General features: G+C 40.0%; 1 protein-coding gene across 1 annotated transcript; it reads left to right on the forward strand.

The window, feature by feature from the left end:
• The first annotated feature begins 744 nt into the window (after positions 1-744).
• LOC307126475 (uncharacterized protein) lies at positions 745-8,907 on the forward strand. Its single transcript, XM_079816992.1, has 3 exons — positions 745-817; positions 1,521-1,891; positions 7,594-8,907. The coding sequence occupies exons 2-3, from the start codon at positions 1,582-1,584 to the stop codon at positions 8,694-8,696; spliced, it is 1,413 nt and encodes a 470-aa protein (XP_079673118.1). The 5' UTR covers positions 745-817; positions 1,521-1,581; the 3' UTR covers positions 8,697-8,907.
• Positions 8,908-22,430: the final 13,523 nt, after the last annotated feature.

Here is a 22,430-nt window from a genome sequence, read left to right on the forward strand (position 1 = left end):
ACAGCTCACACAATGGAAGTAAAGTTGTTTAATGTGTCCGCTGGTATTAGAAGACATGATTGTCGTAAGAGTTTAATATATATATATATATGTATATATATATATATATATATATATATATATATATATATATATATATATATATATATATATATATATATATATATATATATTTATATATATATAATCAACATGATGATGTATTTATTTATATCTTTAGCTATATATATATAATCAACATGATGATGTATTTATTTATATCTTTAGCTTAATTGCAAGGCAAGTTTATTTATATACCAAATTTCATATATGGTAATTGCTTGACATAAAGTGAGAAAGAAAATACAAGCTATTAAAAAAGTAAGAACTAGAAATAAAATGATTTAAGTTAGAATTGATTACCAGGAGATGAAAAAGGTTCATTAAATGGGATTGGGATGTTGTCTTTTATTCTGGACAGCAAGGGCAGTGATTGCATGTATTTTGCAGTATTAAACACGTATTTATATCGATTTCATCAGGCTCCGAAAATTCCACAAAAAGAACACAAAGAATGGCCTTCTCGGCTGCCATAGTTACAACTCTTGCGTCAACAGAACAGGGTGTTCAACGCAGCACCGTTACCGTTTAAAAAACGTTTTGAAACGTTTTGTCGGGGCTGAACGCAGCCCTGGTAAAAATAGTGGACAGACATTTCTCTGCACTTCTGTGATTATAAGACAGCAGAGTGTGAACGGGACTTTTATTTTGGTGTGGCGATGTGACGTCATAAGGCTGCGCCGCGCTCCTGCATCTGTTGAGATTCGCCTAAAGAAAGGTTTGTTTTAAGCATTTAATCTGTTTAAATCGATAGAAACCGTTCAATGATTCATAATTGATTAACTATTGAATATAACATTGTAATGCTTTATCTAACTTTAATGAAGGCTATTTTGTTGGAGTAAATCGCATCCACACCGGTAAAAGATGCGTCTCATTTCTCTTCCTCTATCGTGAATCAGTTCATCATAAACACGAGTTCAGTCTCTGGCGTCTCATTTGTCTTCCTCTATCGTGAATCAGTTCATTCATAAACACGAGTTCAGTCTCTGGCGTCTCATTTCTCTTCCTCTATCGTGAATCAGTTCACCATAAACACGAGTTCAGTCTCTGGCGAGTAGTGATGCAGAAACTGAACTTTTCGAAACTCCGAGTCAATTGAATCAAAAATTTTGCAAAATGATTCAGTGATTCGAATCGTGACTCGAATAAAACAGTGTAAATGAACGAGAACAAACACTAACATGTGTTATGACAACTTTAACACACTAACTGCTAATGTTTTCATGAAAGTGCAATCCTTAAAATAAAAGCTGTAATTCATTAAATATCAAATGTTGATCATAAATACCATGATGTGTCTGTAATCCCTCTCTGACTCTTACCAGTGACTGAACTACTGAACTGATTGAGACACTCAGAAATTGAAATTTGATTTTGCTTTCCTTTCTGTTTTTTTATTTTTATATCATCTTAAACAGGACAAACACTAAGATAAACTCTGGGTGAAGTGACTGAGATCCACGTGACACTATTATAAAGATGGAGTTCATTAAAGAGGAGAGTCAAGACATGAAGATTGAGGAAACATTCAGAGTGAAAGATGAAGAAACTGAGGAACAAACAGAAAAAGAGGAGAGTGAAGACGTGAAGATTGAAGAAACATTCAGAGTGAAAGATGAAGAAACTGAGGAACAAACAGAAAAAGAGGAGAGTGAAGACGTGAAGATTGAAGAAACATTCAGAGTGAAAGATGAAGAAACTGAGGAACAAACAGAAAAAGAGGAGCGTGAAGACGTGAAGATTGAAGAAACATTCAGAGTGAAAGATGAAGAAACTGAGGAACAAACAGGTTGGTTTCATTCTCAAAGCTGAACTCACTCATTTGATCATTATTAAAATCTCCAGCTCTACAGAAATAGAGAATATACAGAAGTATAATCATACAACGATTTAATACTTAAGTACCCTAAACAAAACAATAATTTAGTGTTTTAAACCCAATATCTACTTGCTATAAACATTTTAATATCCCTGAACATAAATAAAGGGTAACTAAACCCTAAACCAACTTTTTTTAGTTAATGATCTGTAATACTGGGGCTTTATTAATACGCCTTATTCACCTACGTCACTTCCTTAAACCAAACCGAGGCTGTGTGGTACAGAAGTAAGGTTGGCGCTCAGCAGCTACGGCCATCACGTTACTACACTGCCGCCGCATTGTTGTGTTCCCAGATGTACATCGTCAAATGAGGACGTGTTTGTTTCCAGGGCAACGCTGATGAGAGCTCGGGAGACTTGTCACAATAGACTGTAAAAAAATATGGAGGTAGTGTCCGTGACGTCACCCATAGGATTCTGATGAGCCGTTCTGAAGCGCAAAGTAGGGACGCGATAGTCTTGGCTGCATCTTGGCAGCGCGTCACTCCCGGATAAATGAAAATGGGCAAAAAGGCGGCACGTGGGCGGAGCTTAAGTGACGCGATGACTAACAGACAGCAGATAAACGGCTATCCACCTGTCACTCAAAGTGGCCACGCCCTTAATTATGCAGAACTTTAATGCTTTATATAATGTAATAGTGTATAATGTATAAAAAAATTCACCCCCCTCACAGTCGTCATGAAGGGCAAAATTAGCCGTATAGACCAAAACCACAATTTGTACCAGGCTGTAAACATGTCTTATAAACGGGTCCTAGAAAAAACAACATTAATGATGTGCATCTTTACCCAAAACATTGAGCACGTTTACATGCACACCAGTAAACTGCCAACGCAAGTAAACCGCGTTTACATGACTTAATTAATAAATCGGATTATTTCCTTGAAGTGACGTGAAAAATAATAATTTCCGTATCTGACTCCGAGTATTCCTAATGTTATGTCAGTTGTAATAAAGTTAAATAAAGCTTGCAACATGTGGAAATTTAGGACTCATATTATTCTCTCGTGCAGTTACAGATGCAGCGTTTTAACTAAACCTCTTCTACTTCTGCTGCATGAGATGAGAACACATTTTTGCAAATGTTCTGGGTCTTAAAGCCCTGTCCAATTTTCAAAACCGCATCTTTTTCTATGCGGTTTGGCCATTCGTCCACGCTTAAATGCAGTATCCGGAGACTGAAACCGAACTTTTTTGAAAACTCTGGCCAGGGTGAAGATTTTTAGAAACTCTGGTTGCACTTGTGTCTTGTGGACCGTGAAACCAGAGATTTTGGCTTGTTGTGTCAGAACCGGAACCGGCAATAACCTTATTTCCAGGCTTCTGATTGGCCAACATGGCTTTATGGTTAGGGTTATATTGCCACTTGTTGGTTTGGCATGCTCTTGACAGCGCTTCCTAGTGTGTAATGCGTTTTCATGTGGACGCGATTTTATTTTTATTTTTTTAAACGGCGGAGGGAAATACACGGTTTATAAAAATACCCATGTACGTGTGGACTAGGCCAAAGAGTCTGTGTTTGTGACATATTTCCTTCTTTCTTTCATGCAAAACGCTCGCTCTGTCTGGATGCGTTTAAATCTGCTCTAAGGATGCGTTCCTGTCACGTATCCCACATGCGCACTTCAATAAGCCCACAGAAAGCAGGTTAATGCGTTTACATGCTGCGCAAAATCGGGGTAAGAGGCAAAAACTACCTGTGTCAACCTGTTTATGTTTAAGCCGTTTATGACCGTACTCCGATAAAAGAAAACGGATTACCGCATTCACATGACCATGTTCGTTGTCGGCTTATTAAGCATAATCGGCTTAATAATAATAATACTTTTTATTTATATAGCGCCTTTCCCAAGCTCAAGGTCGCTGTACAAGAAAATACATACGTAAACATAGTATCAATGAAGAACAATGTAGAACATAGACATACAAATACACAGGGAAGAGGGGGGAGGAGAAAGAAAGAAAAAAAAACCTAGGCAGAGGATGGTTGGAAATACTGTTTTTAGCGGTGTCGGGTAGAGATAGAGGGAGGGAATTCCAGGCTTAAGAACGTGCATGTAAACACACTCAATGTAAACTCTATTCAGACAGGACTAGTTTTTCAGGGGGACGTTAGAGAAATTTGTACTTGGCAGATTTGGACAGGATTAAAATCGCAAAGTCTTTTTTTCTCCCACAACCTCCAGGGTAAATTACATACTGTTTTTCGGCAAATTCAGCGGTCCTCTGAGAAATCTAATCCTGTCCGAATGGGCAAGTCCGTCATATTATCCTAACACTTCTCCTCATGTGTTTTTTGACTTACCTGAGCTACCGTTTGCACACCAGTCTTCAGCATGCTGTCATTTAGTTTATTAATAATAATAATAGTTTTTTTTATAGCGCCTTCTAGAACCCAAGGTTGCTTCACAAAGTAGTACAATAGTACAATCAATTGAAAAACAACGTTACAGTCAGCCTGCTTATTATTACAATCATCAAACAAGCAGATGGAGACAACAAATGACTACAGATAATGAACATAAGTTGAGAGCTACGGACGGAGCGCGAGCGCAATCCAGTGAAAGGTGGTAAAGAGTTCAGTGTGTCTGTGAAGGAGAGCTGTGAGGGCGTGCAATGATGTCAGCGCAACGTCTCCATTAATTCATGCATGTAGTATAGTCTAATGTTTATTTTAAAATATTGAATTGCGATTCATTCGATTCTAAGCATTTTAACTCGATTATTGACCACAATCAACGATTCAAAAATACATGTTTCAAGATCGATGCATTGAGAAAACGAGTGAATCGTTACCCCTAAGCTGAGGCTGTCAGGTGATTTTAATTTTTTTTAATTATCTGTGGGTATTTGATATGAGACTCAAGTAATCTCTGCGACTCTCCATGTGTGATCCTTGGAGAGTCTTTGGCCACTCAGACTATCCTCCTCATGCATTAAAGGGATAGTTCATCCATAAATCACCCTCAAGCCATCCTAGGTGAATATGACATATGATCTTTTTTCAGACGAATACAATCGTATTTATATTAAAGGGGTCACGAACTGGCTTTTAAAAAATAAAATTATACTGTTGCCTGAAGTCAACTTATGATGTTCGGATAGTTTTTACGTTCAAAAACATCATAATGAATAAGTAATATGCTATTTTATACCCTGTTATTTTAGTTGAGCCTAGCTCCTGAAACGCTTGCTTTTTATGGGCGTGCCGCATTGAAAACCTTGAAGTAAACGCCCACAGCTATGATTGGATTACAGTTTTGCATATTATAATAAGCTTCAGCTCCCCCATCAGTACATGTGGGAATTGTTTTGAAAGCGTGTGAGAAAAAGATTCGTCCACAGGGTTCACAAAATGTCTTTATCAAAAAAACACAATTTTTTTTACTTCTCATCCACCCGCAATTTATTGGAATGCTATTTTTATTGGCCCATCTGATCAGTGGATATAACCGCAAACTGCATCACTAACACACACACACACACACACACACACACACACACACACACACACACACAAGTGCACACGTGCATCAGCAAAACTTCACAGCAGACAAATCAGCATGTTCAAAGCTTCAGCTATTGTATTTTTTATTTAAATATCAAGTCAAGACAGTGAATAATGCACATCAAGAAAGGAATGTTATTTCACTATTTAAGATAGCCCATCGGGCAGGCCAGGGATACATTTTGGACGTCGGGTTTTGCAAGCCCTGGCCCATACATGTTCTAGTCTGATCTCAAAACACAGGACAATGAACCAACAACACCTCAAATACAAAGGATACTCCAGCCTGTGACAGTGTGGTAAGTTATGTTTAGTTAGACATATAATAACTAGATATCAAACGATCTGTAACAATGCAACACTATCACACATAAAAAAACCTGTTTTACTCACATTGGTGTGTTGCTTCATTCCTGTTGGATCCAAATGGCACAGCATTGTTTTTAATCTCAGTCTGTCTGCAAATCCAGTCTCGACCTGTGTCGTTTACAAACGAATCCACAGTGAAATGAACAAGGAAGTTTTCAGCTCTGAAACTTACAGAATATTATTATATTACCATGACATTTTATATATCGAAAGTTGATTTCTCAATTCATGACCCCTTTAAAAAATGTCCTGTCTAATCCAAGCATTATAGTGGTAGTAAATGGCAGCCCAAAATTTGAGCCAACAATGAGCATCCATCCATTACAGAAAAGTAATCCATACAGCTCCGGGAGTTAATAAATGCATCCTGAAGTGAAACGATGGATTTGAGTAAGAAAAATATCCATATTTAACACCGTATAAAGTTAAATATATAGCTTCCTGCAGACGGACTTCTGGTGTAAAGTGTTGAAAAAGTGTGAAGCACTTGAAAGTGCTTGAATTTCAATCTAGGAACCTTGAAATGAATAATGTAAAAACATTGGACTATTTCCGCCACAATACCATTGTTACAGTTAGCGCTATTATATTAAATCCACGGTGAATGTTGGTGAAAACTTGCATTGTATACTTCTTATACCTTTCATATTTCTAATACCTCTTGATGGGTTCAACATTTCATTCAGTAACGTTAAAAAGCTTTGCTGAATAATGTTTGATGATTGCATTAGTTTGCATGTACTTGATCAAAGCTTCTATCACTTGTTTCTGCTTCTTCTTTGTTGTGTTACGATCCGGAGATTCTGTACTGATTCAGAAGATGTCATAGCGTCCCCTATGACACCAGTGAAAACATAGACTGCCGGAAACTCCCGTCAATGGCGGCAAAGCATTGTGTCATAAATGATAGAAAATCTCATCAATGGCATGAAAAGTTATATATGGGTGATATAGATTTTTGATTAAAAAAAAAATTAATCACGGAATCCATTCACAAATGGAGCTTTCTCTATAAAGTGGAAGGTCACAAAGTTTTTGGATGAATAGATCAAAATAATGAATAGTCCATATCAATATCTTATTTATTGTACAGTGTCTGTGAATATTAAAGCTCATAAAGACAGAAATCTGAGGTCTGTTTGTTCTGCCCTAAATGAGCGCTGCGGTTTTGTCTACTACTACACAAACTGTTCAGCATCTGCTGTTTCACTATATGAGGGCACATGAACTTCATCTGTAGTGTCAGTCACTTAATGAACAGTTTACCGTTCAATTTGATAAAACTTTTGACATTTGTCATTTCATATACCCAGGAAATCACAGGTCTTTATAACAACCAGTCAAAATAAAAGTTTGCGATAACATGAACTAATAAATATATTAGTATTGTACATTAGAGCTATTGTACTAATAAAAACTTCTGTTAAATCACCAAACTCCAGCAAAAAGCATGATTGTTGGTCAAACCGCCCAGCACTACTCCTTCCTTGATCAAACACACCTGTAAAATTCAACCCAACCCCCAAATTTAACTTTAAATCTTCAAGACTGTTTGAAATTAAAGGCAGGCGTCTTTCATTAAAGCGTAACTCTGCAAGACAGTGGCCCTCCAGAACCAAAGCTGCCCACCCCAGATCCCTAGGATAGGATAGGTTATATATCATACTACCCTATACCCTGCTATTGATGCTTTAAATGTCTAAATTGTTTTGTGTCTGTTTTTGCCCTAGATCTCATGGCATTGAAAGAGGCAAGTCATGTACTTAATGAAAGGAAAGAAAAGAAAGCCCATTATGATAAACATCATGATTTCATGACTGGAGAAAGATCGACACAGGCTAAAAATACTTCCTCACAAAAAAGAGCTCAAAAGACAGGAACTAAAAGTTATTCCACCTGCCAACAGTGTGGAAAGAGTTTCACACACAAAGGAAACTTTAACGTTCACATGAGAATTCACACTGGAGAGAAGCCTTTCACCTGCCAACAGTGTGGAAAGAGTTTCAGACGTAAAGGAAACTTTAACGTTCACATGAATATTCACACTGGAGAGAAGCCTTTCACCTGCCAACAGTGTGGAAAGCGTTTCAATCATAAAGGAAACCTTGAAGTCCACATGAGTATTCACACTGGAGAGAAGCCTTACACCTGCCAACAGTGTGGAAAGAGTTACAGACATAAAGGAAACCTTGAAGTCCACATGAGAATTCACACTGGAGAGAAACCTTTCACCTGCCAACAGTGTGGAAAGAGTTTCAGACGTAAAGAAATCATTGACAGGCACATGAGAGTTCACACTGGAGAGAAACCTTTCACCTGCCAACAGTGTGGAAAGAGTTTCAGACGTAAAGGAAACCTTGAAGTCCACATGAATATTCACACTGGAGAGAAGCCTTTCACCTGCCAACAGTGTGGAAAGAGTTTCAGACGTAAAGAAATCATTGACAGGCACATGAGAGTTCACACTGGAGAGAAACCTTTCACCTGCCAACAGTGTGGAAATAATTTCAGACATAAAGGACACCTTGAAGTCCACATGAGAATTCACACTGGAGAGAAGCCTTTCACCTGCCAACAGTGTGGAAAGAGTTTCAGACATAAAGGAAACCTTGAAGTCCACATGAGAATTCACACTGGAGAGAAGCCTTTCACCTGCCAACAGTGTGGAAACAGATTCAGATGTAAAGAAATCCTTGACAGTCACATGAGTATTCACACTGGAGAGAAGCCTTACACCTGCCAACAGTGTGGAAAGAGTTTCAATCAACAAGGAAGCCTTAAAGTCCACGTGAGAGTTCACAACAGAAAGAAGCCTCACACCTGCACTCTATAGCCGCGTTTCCACCGAAATTATCCGGAACAATTTGTACCAGGAACTTTTTTTACAGGAACCCTGCGCGCGGCTGCTCCTCCCAGTCAACGTAAGACAGTAATAATTTTTGCGCGACACTGTCTGCAACAATAACAAGTATGGAGGAGATGCAAGCAGCGCTGCTTTTGGTAGTTATGTATTGTTTTAATAAAGAGGTCATTAAAGGGGTGGTAAAACACATTGTTTTGAAGGCTTGATTGTGTTTGTGGGGTGCACTGTAACATGTGTTCATGCTTCGTTTTAAAAAAAAAATCATTATTTTTCATATATTTGACATTTATTCTACACTGCTCTGTCCCTCCTTGTAAAACGGTCTGATGCTTTCCGGGTTGTATGAAGCCAGTCCCTCAAAAATACGCAATGGGCTCAGATTGGTTAGCTGGCCCAGTGTGTTGTGATTCGCTAACCGCAGTGCACGTTTGTCGGAAACGTCATGCCCCTTACCGGTAGACTGTGCTTTGGTCAGTATTAGAAACGATGGCGTCAATAAAACCATACCAATCTGAGCCCGAATCAGACCCAGAACATTTTAGTAAAGATGATCGAGCAGAACCTGTTCAGTCCTAATGAGTAAAGACTGCGGATCTATAGTGATCGCTACTGAATGGCACTGTTACTTTTGTATTTTTAGAACGATTATAGCCAAATATCTGTCGCAAGAACTAACCCAAAACACTAAACACTGGCTTTACTATAGTAGCCAAATCACACACAGAACCATGTTTAGCAAGCCTGTAGATAAATAATACATAAAAGCTCTAATCAAAGAATCATTTACACTAATGCCAAGTTCGCTGTTGAGATTTTAACGTTAGTGTTTGTAACGTTAGGTGTTCGTCGGATAACATTAAGTATGAATAAGCATTTAACAGACTGGTTTGCAGAACAGTGTTGTCATCTGTTTACTTCCTTGCTACAACCTATTACAGGAAAACACATCGATGAAAAATAAATCAGACTTACAGGTTGTGGCCCGTAAACAGCTTCTGTTTGTAAATCCAGCTTTCAGGTCAAGCCGTTGTGCATATCCTGTATTGAACTCGCGAACATTGTGAAAGTTTTCCTCCGTGAAATGTGCTGCGGGAGGGAGCCCCGCGCGCGTCGTGCATTCACACACTGGCCGCGTTTGTCTCACGCAGCTGACGTTGTGCAAATCCGGTGTTGAACTCGCGAACATTGTGAAAGTTTCCCTCCGTGAGATGTGCTGCGGGAGCCCCGCACGTGCCTGTTCCCTTCTGTCTCATACACATGTGCATATAACATGCTGTATGTTAAACGCTCTGCAACGCACCCCTGTCCCTATGAAGGCTGAACAGAGCAAGTACCCCAGACCTGCAATCCGGATGAATATAACAGCGTTTCCTCGGCATCGCGGCAACAACACTCCAGCCTAACTATACCACAACAGCGCCGCGATACAAAATGGCCTCACCCCCCCTTATTTAATATTCTCGGAGGAGGGGTTTATGTAAATATTGAGCCTAGTGATGTCACCAACCCTGGAGGAATGTGTGTAGTCGCCTACTGGCCGTTTGCTGTAGTTCTAATGGTGCGTTCACACCGGACGCGATTCGCGCGAGTGATTTACATGTTAAGTCAATGCAGAGACGCGAAATGGCATTCTGCGGCGCGATTCGCGCGAATGAGGCGGCGAGAAGGACGCGACTTGAGCGTTTTGGCGGATATTTCGCGCCGCGTTAACCAATCAGGAGCTTGCTCTAGTAGTGACAACAATGATGAGAAAATCTGTATATTAATATCTGGTTCAGACAATATGATTATCACTGTGATAACATTAAATGACATGAAACACAACCCAGTCTCTTTTTGTTAAATGCAAGTTTATGTATGATCAATAATACAAAAGTATAAGTAATGTATAACAAGCTATACATGAAAAAGCAAACAATGCAGTCAAACATTCAAAGTCAGTGCTAGTCGGCTAACGTTACAACTGCAACGTACAGTTATAGCCTAAAAATATAAAGTAATGAAACTTATCTTTGCCCTCAGCCTAAACGATTTGCCAGGGAACAAATTATAGATCCATGAGACCAAAGATCGGCCGTTACAAGACGAATTATAGCTCGAGACACACCACAGAGACATCAGAGCCAGCGGTAGACGGCAGAAGGACTGGCCGAGGAAAGGTTGCCCTCGCCGGCTTTCACGTGCGCTGAGCGCGCTGTCCGCTGGAGCTCACAGCTCCGACAACGGCAGATAAAATGTTCAAATAGGCACTGTTTATGTAAATACACCACAGATTTGAGCTTTAAACAACTACATTATCGACTGAAAAAGTCTTAAAACTACGTTTTGTCACACATTAACAGTAGATATGAACAAAAAAAAAGACATGTAAACACAGCCCATGTCAGCCATTTCTCAACGAGACGAGCTGCTGGCGGAAGCCCCGCCCATGACGCGAATTCGCATCTGTTGTGCAGTGAATGTCACGCGCGATTCGCGCGAATTTCACGCGCGAGTAAACTCAAAATGTACACGCGTCCACCTTCGCGCGAATCGCGTCCGGTGTGAACGCCACATTAGAAATGGATTTCTTTAAAAGCAAATATCTCCCTTTGCTTTAAACTTTGAACGTTGTAACTTTGCAGATGTTGTTTATCCTCAAGCAGCAACATTACACGCTAGCTAAAGTTAGAATAGTGAAATCGTGGTTTACCACCCCTTTAACAAAACGGTGGAAAAGAGAAGAGCACTGATACTAAAGCGTATTCTGAAAGCTCGTAAAGCTAGATTTAAAATAAGACAACGTATGTTATTATCAGCTATTACGGACATTGACCGTGAGATGGCTGAGATGAACACGCGCCATCAGACAGAAAGAGCAAGACTGATATTTACTGAACGCAGAACAAATCTCGCGAAAGACTTTTAAAAATGTCGGTTGAAATAAAACGCTGCGTGAGTTCAACCAATCAGCATGTTCAGCATCCAAGTCCCACCCCCGAAAGTTCCTGAACTTTGAAAAAGTACTAGCCCGGGAGCAGGGCCGCTTGGAGGGGGAAATATTTACCCGGAACTTCATTTAGACCCTGGTTCCTGCGGTTGAAACACACAGAGTACCAGCCCAAAGTTCCTAGTTCCTGGGGAAAGTTCCTGCGGTGGAAACGTGGCTTATGTGGGAATAGCTTCACATGGAAAGTAAGCCTTAGGGAACACATGAATGTTCACACTGGAGAAAAGCCATTTACATGTGATCAGTGTTGAAAGGGTTTAAGATGTAAATGAACCCTTAATTACCACATGATAATTCACACTGGAGAGACGCCATTAATATGTGGTCAGTGTGGAAAGGGTTTCAGATTTAAAAATAACCTTAAAGCTACACTGTGTAACTTTTTTAGTCTATTCTTAGCTAAAAACACTTAGTTCTTTCAAAAATATATGTGCTCATTAATGTATATTTACTTCTTTCAAGTAATAAAGTATTCTCGTAAGTTTATAATATGCCATTGAAAATACATAAGGTAATGGGATCTAACGGTGGTCGCCATGTTGCCCCTCCATCTTGAAAGTACATTAGCCAAAGAGGGACATACCCGTAAATTCAAGCTTCGCTTTTCGCGTTTTAACCTGTTTTAATACTCGATGGCACTGTACAAAATTCTCTGCCTCGCGCATGTGCGCGTCAACTTGTTCAGACTTGTCTGGTGCATGCGCAGAGAGTTTTCATCTCAGCAGCGTCCAGTTACAGAGTTATACGGAGTTTTCCTGGCTTGTTTATTCCTCAAAAGTCTGTTTTTCCTTGTGTGGTATTTCTGTGCGTTAATAACTCCGTAAGTAATAATAGTTATTGTCATTGTAGATGTGTTTCAGAGTGTCATCGCGTAATTCAGTTGATGTCACCTCAGAAGTATTTTTGTGTCAACATCATTTTTTTACAGTCTATGGTCAACATACAATAGCGTAATGCTCACCTATTTGAATAATCATTCAGTTATTTTGTTATCAACAATGTTTATTCGTTTATAGAAAATATTTGCTTGTAATGTATGTTGATGGAAATATGTATCAGGTCTGATCGGCATATTAACAATTGTTATACAGAGCGCACTGCAGTGCTAACGTTAATGACTTACATTACAGACTTACAGCGCCGCACACACTTTTGTAACCGGACACCGCTTGTTAGCAGCAGCAGCGGCAGCTCAGCTCCTTTTAATGCAGCTGCCTTTAGCGCCTATATATGGTACAATAAGCTCTGGTTTACGGTTACATTTTACAAATGTAATTTATAAGTATAGTTATACAGTTCTTAACTGTGTATGTATATTTACCATCCTTATTTGTTCTCTCACAGAAACCACATTTATGTACATATCCACGCAAACCTGTTTATGCCTTGTAATTGGATGACTGAATAAACATTACTATCATCAAAGTTCACTCTGGATTAGCTGCAGTTCTTTCTAGCCGAATAATTAGGCCAGTTGAGTTCCAACCATCCCACTGCGCACAGAATATCCCACAGGCACCGTGTCGAATGTGGACGAGGTCGAACTGGAAGCCATGTTAATCTTGGACTAAATCGGCCACCGTAGGAGTTGAAACGAAATCGGAATTGAGAGGAACAGAAACAAAAATTCACTGGATGGTCATATACCTTTTCACCACTAGATGGCGGAAAATATCACACAGTGTAGCTTTAATGCCATCTTTAGACTGCATGATTTTAAAACTGGTCGGATCACAGTTCTATGGATATGTAGTTCTTATATATATATATATATCACCATTTGCCAGAACCATTAGGTGGTTTCCGTAAGAAGCATTCCCATACAATTCTCTTCCATTGCTCCATTCTGTTCAACAGCACTGCATTTATCCATTCTGTGTTCACATCATTTATTGGTCTTATTGTTTCATTCATTACTTTTCTTTTTGGTTATTAGTTTACTATCCTTTGGAAGTGCATATTCATTACTAACATTATTAATCGTTGAAGTATTTACTCTTGCATATCTATTGTTAATAAATTTCATTCATTTTATTACACTGTGTCTTCAATGTGTTGATGATCAAAGACTCTACTAGTTGTCCAGACTCACAAATCCTTCAGATAAATCAGCTGACCAACTCCCTTTAATTTACATTATTTCTGAATTATTGAACAGTTCTTTTGGGAGTGTTCTTATATTGGGAGTGTTGGGTTGGGTTGGGGGGGGGGGATTCATCTGATACACTCATAACCACACCTTAAGTGACACATGATCTAAAAATCACTACATCATCGGTGAATTGAGTAAAAATCACTACACCGTTTACTTTGAGGTCCATATATTCATCTGTTGCTACATTAGGCCCATCAAAATGAAGTGAAAAACTAAGAAATACTGTTGAACGACTCTTACAGGCCAACATACGCTACTAGTCAGTGGATTTTCAGCAGACAGTCAATAGATACAATAGATATTACCGACACTCAGGCGCGGATTAACGCACAGCCTAGGGGCCCCCCGTGGCCAGATTTTTTAAAATATTTTTTTTTATTCAGCTCGAACAAAAATAAAAACGCTGAAGAAGATGTGCTCTCCTAATCTAGAGGCGCACTTCATAAACTAAGCCTTTCTACTCGCCGCGGGAGTTTTCCTCGTGAATGTTTACATTCCTCCAGACGCGTGTGTGAGCGCGGCGCTACAACAGCTGGCTGAACAAATAGCTGAGACTGAACAAAGGTATCCAGACTCTCTTTTAATCATTCTTGGGGATTTTAACAGAGCAAATCTCTCCTGTGAACTGCCAAAATACAGACAGCACATGTCCCACCAGAGACAGTAATATACTGGACCACTGTTACACAACAATAAAGAATGCATAATACTCCGTCCCACGGGCAGCTTTGGGGCTCTCTGATCACTGTGTGGTTCATCTTATACCGACCTACAGGCAGAAACTGAAATCAGCTAAACCGGTAATAAGGACTGTAAAAAGATGGACTAATGAAGCAGAGCTGGACTTACAAGCCTGCTTCGATTGCACTGATTGGACTGTTTTCGAAGCTGCTACCACTGATCTGGACGAGCTCACAGATACTGTTACATCATTCATCTCCGTCCTACCCTGCCTTTCAAAAGTCTTTGAAAGTCAAGTCAATAAACAGATAATAGGTCATCTTGAGTCACATCATTTCCTCTCTGATATGCAATCTGGTTTCAGAGTTGGTCATGGGTGCACCTCAGCAACACTAAAGGTCCTAAACGATGTTATAACAGCTCTCGACCAAAAACAACATTGTGCTGCTGTTTTCATTGACTTGGCCAAAGCTTTCGATTCTGTCAACCACAGTATTCTCATTGGAAAACTTAAGGCACTGGGTCTCTCAAACACGTGCCTTTCCTGGTTTTCTAATTATTTCACTGACAGATTTCAGTGTGTTAAGTCTGAGGGCTTGCTGTCTGAGCCTTTGGCTGTATCTATGGGGGTGCCCCAAGGCTCGATTCTTGGCCCAATGTTATTCTCTGTTTATATTAATGATGTCGCTCGTGCTGCGGGCAACTCTTTTATTCATCTCTATGCAGACGATACCGTTCTGTACACTTCAGGCTCAACATTGGACAACGTTTTAGAAAAACTTCAAAAGAGTTTTGAAGACATTCAATTAGCCTTCTGTGATCTTCAATTGTCTCTAAATTCTAGTAAAACAAAATGCATGATTTTTAATCGGACACATTCTGTATCTTCGTGCCCAATAAACATCACCACCTTGAATGGGTCTAAGCTGGAATATGTGGAGAAATACAAATATCTAGGGGTCTGGCTAGACCCCTCGCTTTCCTTTCAAACCCACATAAACCATCTTCAGTCAAAGATCAAGTCCAGGATCGGGTTTCTATTCAGAAATAAAGCTTCATTTACTCTTCCTGCAAAACAGGCCCTTGTGAAAATGACCATCATCCCAATGCTTGACTTTAGTGATGTTGTATACAGAACTGCTTCTAATTCTTTACTCAAGAAATTGGACGTTGTTTACCACAGTGCTATTCGCTTTATTACTAAAGCCCCATACAACACCCACCACTGCACTCTTTACTCACTAGTTGGATGGCCTTCGTTACACAACCGGCGCCTAAATCACTGGTATCAGTTAATTTACAAGTCCATACTAGGCAAACACCATCTTACCTAAGCACTTTAATAACCATATCAGTGCCTGTATTTAACCTGCGCTCGAGTAAATATATCTCTCTAGACCCCACAAAATCCCGCACCTCTTTTGGCCGCTCTTCTTTTAAATTTTCTGCTGCAAATGATTGGAACACTTTACAAAAGTCTCTCAAATTAGAATCCATTGTCTCAATCACTACTTTTAAAGTTTTACTAACAAATTTACTGACAGACCACTGTACATGTTGATGCTTTTAGCGAATATAGTCGTTGCTTTTTTGCACGTACCAAACTAAATGGCTGTTATTGCATCTATTTGCACATTTTTATTATTATTTTTTTTACACAATGTCTAGAACTTTTTATTTGAAATTTGAATGTCTTCTATATTTATGACTGTGTATTTGAATGTTGGTATGTCATGTGTAATTTCATGTCGCCTTGTACTCTGCGCCTTATCTTGGCCAGGTCGCGGTTGCAAATGAGAACCTGTTCTCAACCGATTTACCTGGTTAAATAAAGGTAAAATAAAAAAATTAAAAAATACAAAAAAATAAATCATACATCAGTTTCTGTGAGGATGCATGCATTCCTACCAGGACATTCTTATCATTAATGATAAACCATGGTTTACTGGGAAACTCAAACAGCTCCGTCATGCCAAAGAGGATGCTTACAGACGTGGGGATAAAGTATTGTATAACCAGACCAGAAACAGACTGACAAAGGAGATCAGAGTTGCTAAAAGAAGCTACTCTGAAAAGCTGAGAAACCAGTTATCAGCCAACGACCCGGCTTCAGTCTGGACAGGCTTGAGGAACATTACCAACTACAAGTCACCATCCCCCCGTTCTGTAGAGAATCAACAACTGGCTGAGGATCTGAATGCATTCTACTGCAGGTTTGAAAAGCCCAGTCTCACACCACACACCCGCTCTGATCTGCAATTCACACGTCCCCCATCACCTCCTGCACCCCCTCCTGTCATCCAACCCGAGCTTAAGCTCTGTGTGGAGGATGTGAACCGAGTCTTCAAAAAATAGAAGACTAGGAAAGTTTCAGGCCCAGACAGCATCTCATCTGCCTGTTTGAAAGCCTGTGCTGACCAACTGGCCCCAGTCTTCACGCAGATCTTCAACAGATCATTGGAGCAGTGTGAAGTTCCCTGTTGCTTCAAACGCTCCACTATCATTCCCGTCCCCAAAAAACCCAAAATCACTGGACTTAATGACTACAGACCTGTCGCTCTCACGTCTGTGGTCATGAAGTCGTTTGAAAGACTGGTTCTGGCCCACCTGAAGGACATATCACTGGACCCTTGCTGGATCCTCTTCAATTTGCCTACAGAGCAAACAGGTCTGTGGATGATGCAGTCAACATGGGACTGCATTATATCCTGCAACATCTCGACAGACCTGGGACTTACGCAAGGATCTTATTTGTGGACTTCAGTTCGGCCTTCAATACCATCATGCCTGATCTTCTCTCAGCTAAACTGACCCAGCTCTCCATGCCACCCTCAATCTGTCAGTGGATCTCCAGCTTCCTGACAGACCGACAACAGCGAGTGAGACTGGGGAAACTCACATCCAGGACTCTCACTACCAGCACTGGCACCCCCAGGGGTGTGTTCTCTCCCCACTGCTCTTCTCCCTGTACACCAATGACTGCACTTCTAAAGACCCCTCTGTGAAGCTCCTGAAATTTGCAGACAACACCACTGTCATCGGCATCATCCAAAACGGTGATGAGTCTGCTTACAGACTGGAGGTTGAACAGCTGGCTGTCTGGTGTAGTTATAACAACCTTGAGCTCGACACGCTCAAAATGGTGGAGATGATAGTGGACTTCAGGAGGAACAGCCCAGCTCTCCCCCCACTCACCATCATGAACAGCACTGTGGAAGCAGTGGAGTCATTCAGGTTCCTGGGCACTACCATCTCTCAGGACCTGAAGTGCGACAATCACATTGACTCCATTGTGAAAAAGGCCCAGCAGAGACTGTACTTCCTTCGTCAGCTGAGGAAGTTCAACCTCCCACAGGAGCTGCTGATTCAGTTCTACTCGGCTGTCATTGAGTCTGTGTTATGCACTTCCATCACTGTCTGGTTTGGTTCAGCTACCAAATCTGACATCAGGAGACTACAACGCACAATCCAGACTGCGGAGAGGATTATTGGTGCCCCCCTGCCAACTAGGGGTGGTTAATCTGTCTGATTTCCCGATTCGATTCGATTACGATTATTGAAGTCCCGATTCGATTACAGTCGATTTTCGATTATTATACGATTCTCGATTAGCGATTATTGATTTTCCATTTCACAACAGTACACGAAAATACACTACAAAGTGATTGCAGTATAAAAAAAAAGTCAGCTACTGAATTACTTAACTCTTTTATTGAGTAACAACAACTCAAAGCACTTGTCGTGTAGTGTCGTGTAGTTACACAGAAATGAATACATCACATTGTGTTGTGACTCATCAAGTTGAACTAAACAATAACAAATAAATGAAAGGCTTATTTCCTTTAGGAAGTAGTTCAGAACCAACATACTGTAGAAATTGGAAAATTTTCTACTGTAGAAATTGGACAATTTTCTTCTAGAAAGACAACGTGTTCAGGTGGAGGAAGACTGCAGGTTGCAGTCGAAACATGTCAAGGTAAAGAAGAAGTTTTTTCTCCACCTAAACACCTTGTCTTTCTAGAAGAACATTGTCCAATTTAATCATTAAGAAGACAAAATGAACATTTTTGAACAACTTACTGTAGCTTCAGCTAATATACTGTACTGTAGAACACAGTGACAAAATGTCAAGAGTGATGGATGCGGTGCGCGCGTGAGGGGGGCGGGAGCGCGTGGACCGCTCGAGCTCCTCTCGTTCGTTTCCTGACGTGAGAAAGACAAAAGGGGAAAAAACGACAGAAGAAAAACGGGTTCGTGTCGGAGGAGTGTCGAGGCCCGTTCGGTTCCGTGAGCGGGAGCCGCGGGTCGGTGCAGCGGAGCGGCGGTGTGTTTCCAGCATCAGTCCGGCTGTGTGTGTGTGTGATCCGCTCATCGCGTTCTCAGGATCGCCTTTATTCCCGCGAATGTGCGCGTCGATGTGTGTCGCGCTCGCTCATCTGAAGCGCTCATAAATCTGCGGATTGAAGGCGTTTATTCGGTGTTTGTGCGCGAATCTGAGCCGTGCTAACGCGCTAATGCTAATGTGCCTGAGCTCCAGAGGAGGCGAGGCGGGAGGATTTCTAGAGTGTTCCCTCAGAATCATCTCAGCATTAACGACAGATTTACATTCATCTAATGAACACACACACACACACACACACACACACACACGGTGGTAGTGTCAGGTTTAGATAAATAAAAAAATCGATTTTTGAAAATTTAATGATCGATTCATGCTCGTCCATAACATACTCGCGATTAATCGATAATCGATTTTTTTCACCACCCCTACTGCCAACCCTCCAGGACCTGTATTCTTCCAGAGGGAGGAAGAGAGCAGGGAAAATCATCACAGACTCCACCCATCCTGGACACCGTCTGTTTGAACTGTTACCATCAGGACAGCGACTCCGATCACTGGCCACTAGAACATCTAGGCACAGGAACAGTTTCTTACCACAGGCCATTTCCCTCTTGAACAGTTAAATACACCCCCCCTTCCCTAAAGTACAATACTCTGACTGTTTAGTGCCATCAGTGTCTGATAAACTTTGGAGCAGATAAACACATACAAAATTCAAACATTTGAAAAAAAAATTACTATTTCCAACATTTTAAATGATAATAATCCATGACTAAATTTATTGCAAATATTTCTCATCACTAAAATGTAGTGATTCAAACTAATGTAGTGAAAACAGTGACCATATTTCTGAAATGGAAACCGGGGACATTTCCTATTTGAGTGGTCAAAATATCACTCAAATCTCATTTGTTATTATATTTTAATTAAAAAACAGGGACAATACATTTTTGAATGTTTTTGTTGTTGTTGTGGAGTCCTATTATATTAGTATTTTATTAACCTTAATAAGTATTAGGATTTAGTTTGATTATTAGGATTTTTGGTCTGGATTTAATACAATAAAAAACACAAAAAAACAGACAAACAATGAAAACAGTTAATGGTAAGCTTACCATTGTAAATAAGCAGTTCAAAACAATATTGTAATATGACTTAACATAAACAAAACATAAATATGATAAATAAAACTATTCAACAAATATTATAACATTTTATAATTGTATTTAAGTTTATACTATATAAATTATATATTTTATAATTTATATATTTTAGAAATATGTATATTTTAGTCAGAATTATTGCGTTCCTATTCTATTGTGCTCTGTCTGTTTGGGGCGCGTGCACGCAGCGGCGCTCGATCACGGAAGCCTGAATTTTAGCGGAGATTCACTTACAAAAGCTGATCCTCTCCAGACAGCAAATTGGACATATTTGCAAGACTTTCTAACATTTACAGATGGAGAATATACCTGTGAAATTATGCACTGAGGAAAGCGCCACATCTCAAACGCATTAAACACTGCAAGTAGGCTTTTTGTAAATAGGCTAGGCCTATATCTGTCATCTCTCAGAACATCTGAAAGGGCAAGCTGCTTTAAACTATAGGCTACATGTTAAATATCTTACCAGTTATTTTGAAGCCCTCATTATAAAACATTAGTCATGTTCAGGACAAATTGTATCATGATTCATGCACTTTCCCTGCATCAGCTCATTCTGCTCCGCTATTTTTCAGATGTGTTCGTATAAATCTGCTCGAGAATGCTCGCGTGGCTTTGCTTGACTATTTCTTTTTGTTTCGAATTGTTTAGTTTAAAAATGAACATTTCAAACTTTCTATACACATATTTCTCATGTCTGTGAGGCCAGTATAGCTGCTGAGTTTGGGTTTATTTGAGACGCGCTCCGGTTCATGTACAAAGTGTGATCACGATTATTGTCTGCTATTGCCTATTTGCTTATTTATTAAATCCAGGCAATTGAAACACTGATTAAAATAAAGATAGGCTACAATTTATACAAAACGAAATTAACTTTAAAGAAATTCAAAATCATTTCTTACCCTATGTCTTCGACTTTGTCTATGCAGTTTTCATAAAAGCCTAGATAAAATTTAAAATAGCACTATAATATTTAAACATAAATATTAAACAAATTAGCTACATTTAATAGCTACAACAAGTACAGGCAAATGTCATGTCAGAACTGGATTTGAGTGAAGGTTGTTTTACTGGTGAGCGCGCTGTTCATGAGTGGAGCATTCGCTTGGGCCGTGAGATTGAGCGGAACGTCACACCGCACCGCTTCGCTCATTACAGGCTCGTTCTCGTCAGAACCCAAAGCGGAATGTAGCTTTTGGTCGCACTACGCCGTATTAATTTGCACATTTATCTTGAACCCCCTCACTGAAAGCATAACTACCGTAGTCGATAGAGTAGCTGGTAACTGGTAGATCTGTAAACTCATCTTTCAGGCATTTGACCGAGCAGGTTGACACTTCAGCGTGAGGAATCGGGGGTGTGGCGTGTGAAACCAATCAAATGCGTGTGTCTCAAGGCCAATGCGTGAGAGTTGGCAGCTCTGAATATGTACTCAACGTGTTTAATTACACGTTAAGCGTTTTCCTCCCATAGAAAACCATTAGAAAACGCTTAACGTGGCTTAATGTAGGCTACTAAGACAGTGTTATTAAGAGACCAAACTCAGGAAACATAACAAAAATACTATTCGATAGAACTGCTTGTGCTTGGTTTGTTACCACAGTTATGTGCGGCTATCTTTCCTTAAACTCCTCATGATCCATCTTGACGACTGCAGTGCAGGCAGATTGCGCGCGCGGTTGTGATTCTTCTAGGAGGGCGCACGCACGCCGCGCGGCCACAAATAAACTGATATGGATTTGAAATTATTTTATCAACTTGAATTACAGGCAAGGCATATTTTTGTATATGCATATTTTTAGGAACACATCTACAATATCCATGCATATATTTATATATATATGTCTATATTTGTTTGCACGTGAGTGTTTAAAACGTGTTTAGACCCGTGTTCTCCCTTGTCCGACCCGCACCCGTATCCGACACAGTAGGATGTTTTTCACCCGTTTCAGCAATATTCGCGGGTCACCCGTCGGGTACGGTGCAGGACTCTGCGTCTGGTGACCCTATGGTTGATCCAAGTGATTGACAGGTGATGCCAGGCGGCATATGACAGATTGGGTCAAACCATCCTGGTATGGGGGAGACTCTGGGTTTTTAGGATAATGAAATTGAATAGCCTACTGAATATAAAATTCATTTTATGAACTTATACTTATATTTTCCTGAAATATTGATCAAATAATTATTTTTAAAGGATTTTTGCATGGATGCTACTTTTTAAATATATGTAGGCTATATTTTTAAATCTCACGTACCCCCTGGAGTGCCTTCACGTACCCCCATTTGAGAACCACTGCTCTACAGCCCTGCTGGGGCTTGGCCCTGTAAAACTGCTTGCAGTTCTTGTTTTTTCTTTTGTCTTTTTCACACT

This window comes from Gobio gobio (assembly GCF_949357685.1).
Source record: "Gobio gobio genome assembly, chromosome: 5".
Taxonomy (NCBI): domain Eukaryota; kingdom Metazoa; phylum Chordata; class Actinopteri; order Cypriniformes; family Gobionidae; genus Gobio; species Gobio gobio.

What these genes read in the sequence shown, in the direction of transcription:
- LOC307126475 (XM_079816992.1), top strand. Translation starts at nt 1,582, where the DNA reads ATGGAGTTCATTAAAGAGGAGAGTCAAGACATGAAGATTGAGGAAACA. An exon ending in AGAAACTGAGGAACAAACAG is followed by an intron (nt 1,892 to 7,593) that starts GTTGGTTTCATT and finishes TTTTTGCCCTAG; the next exon opens with ATCTCATGGCATTGAAAGAG.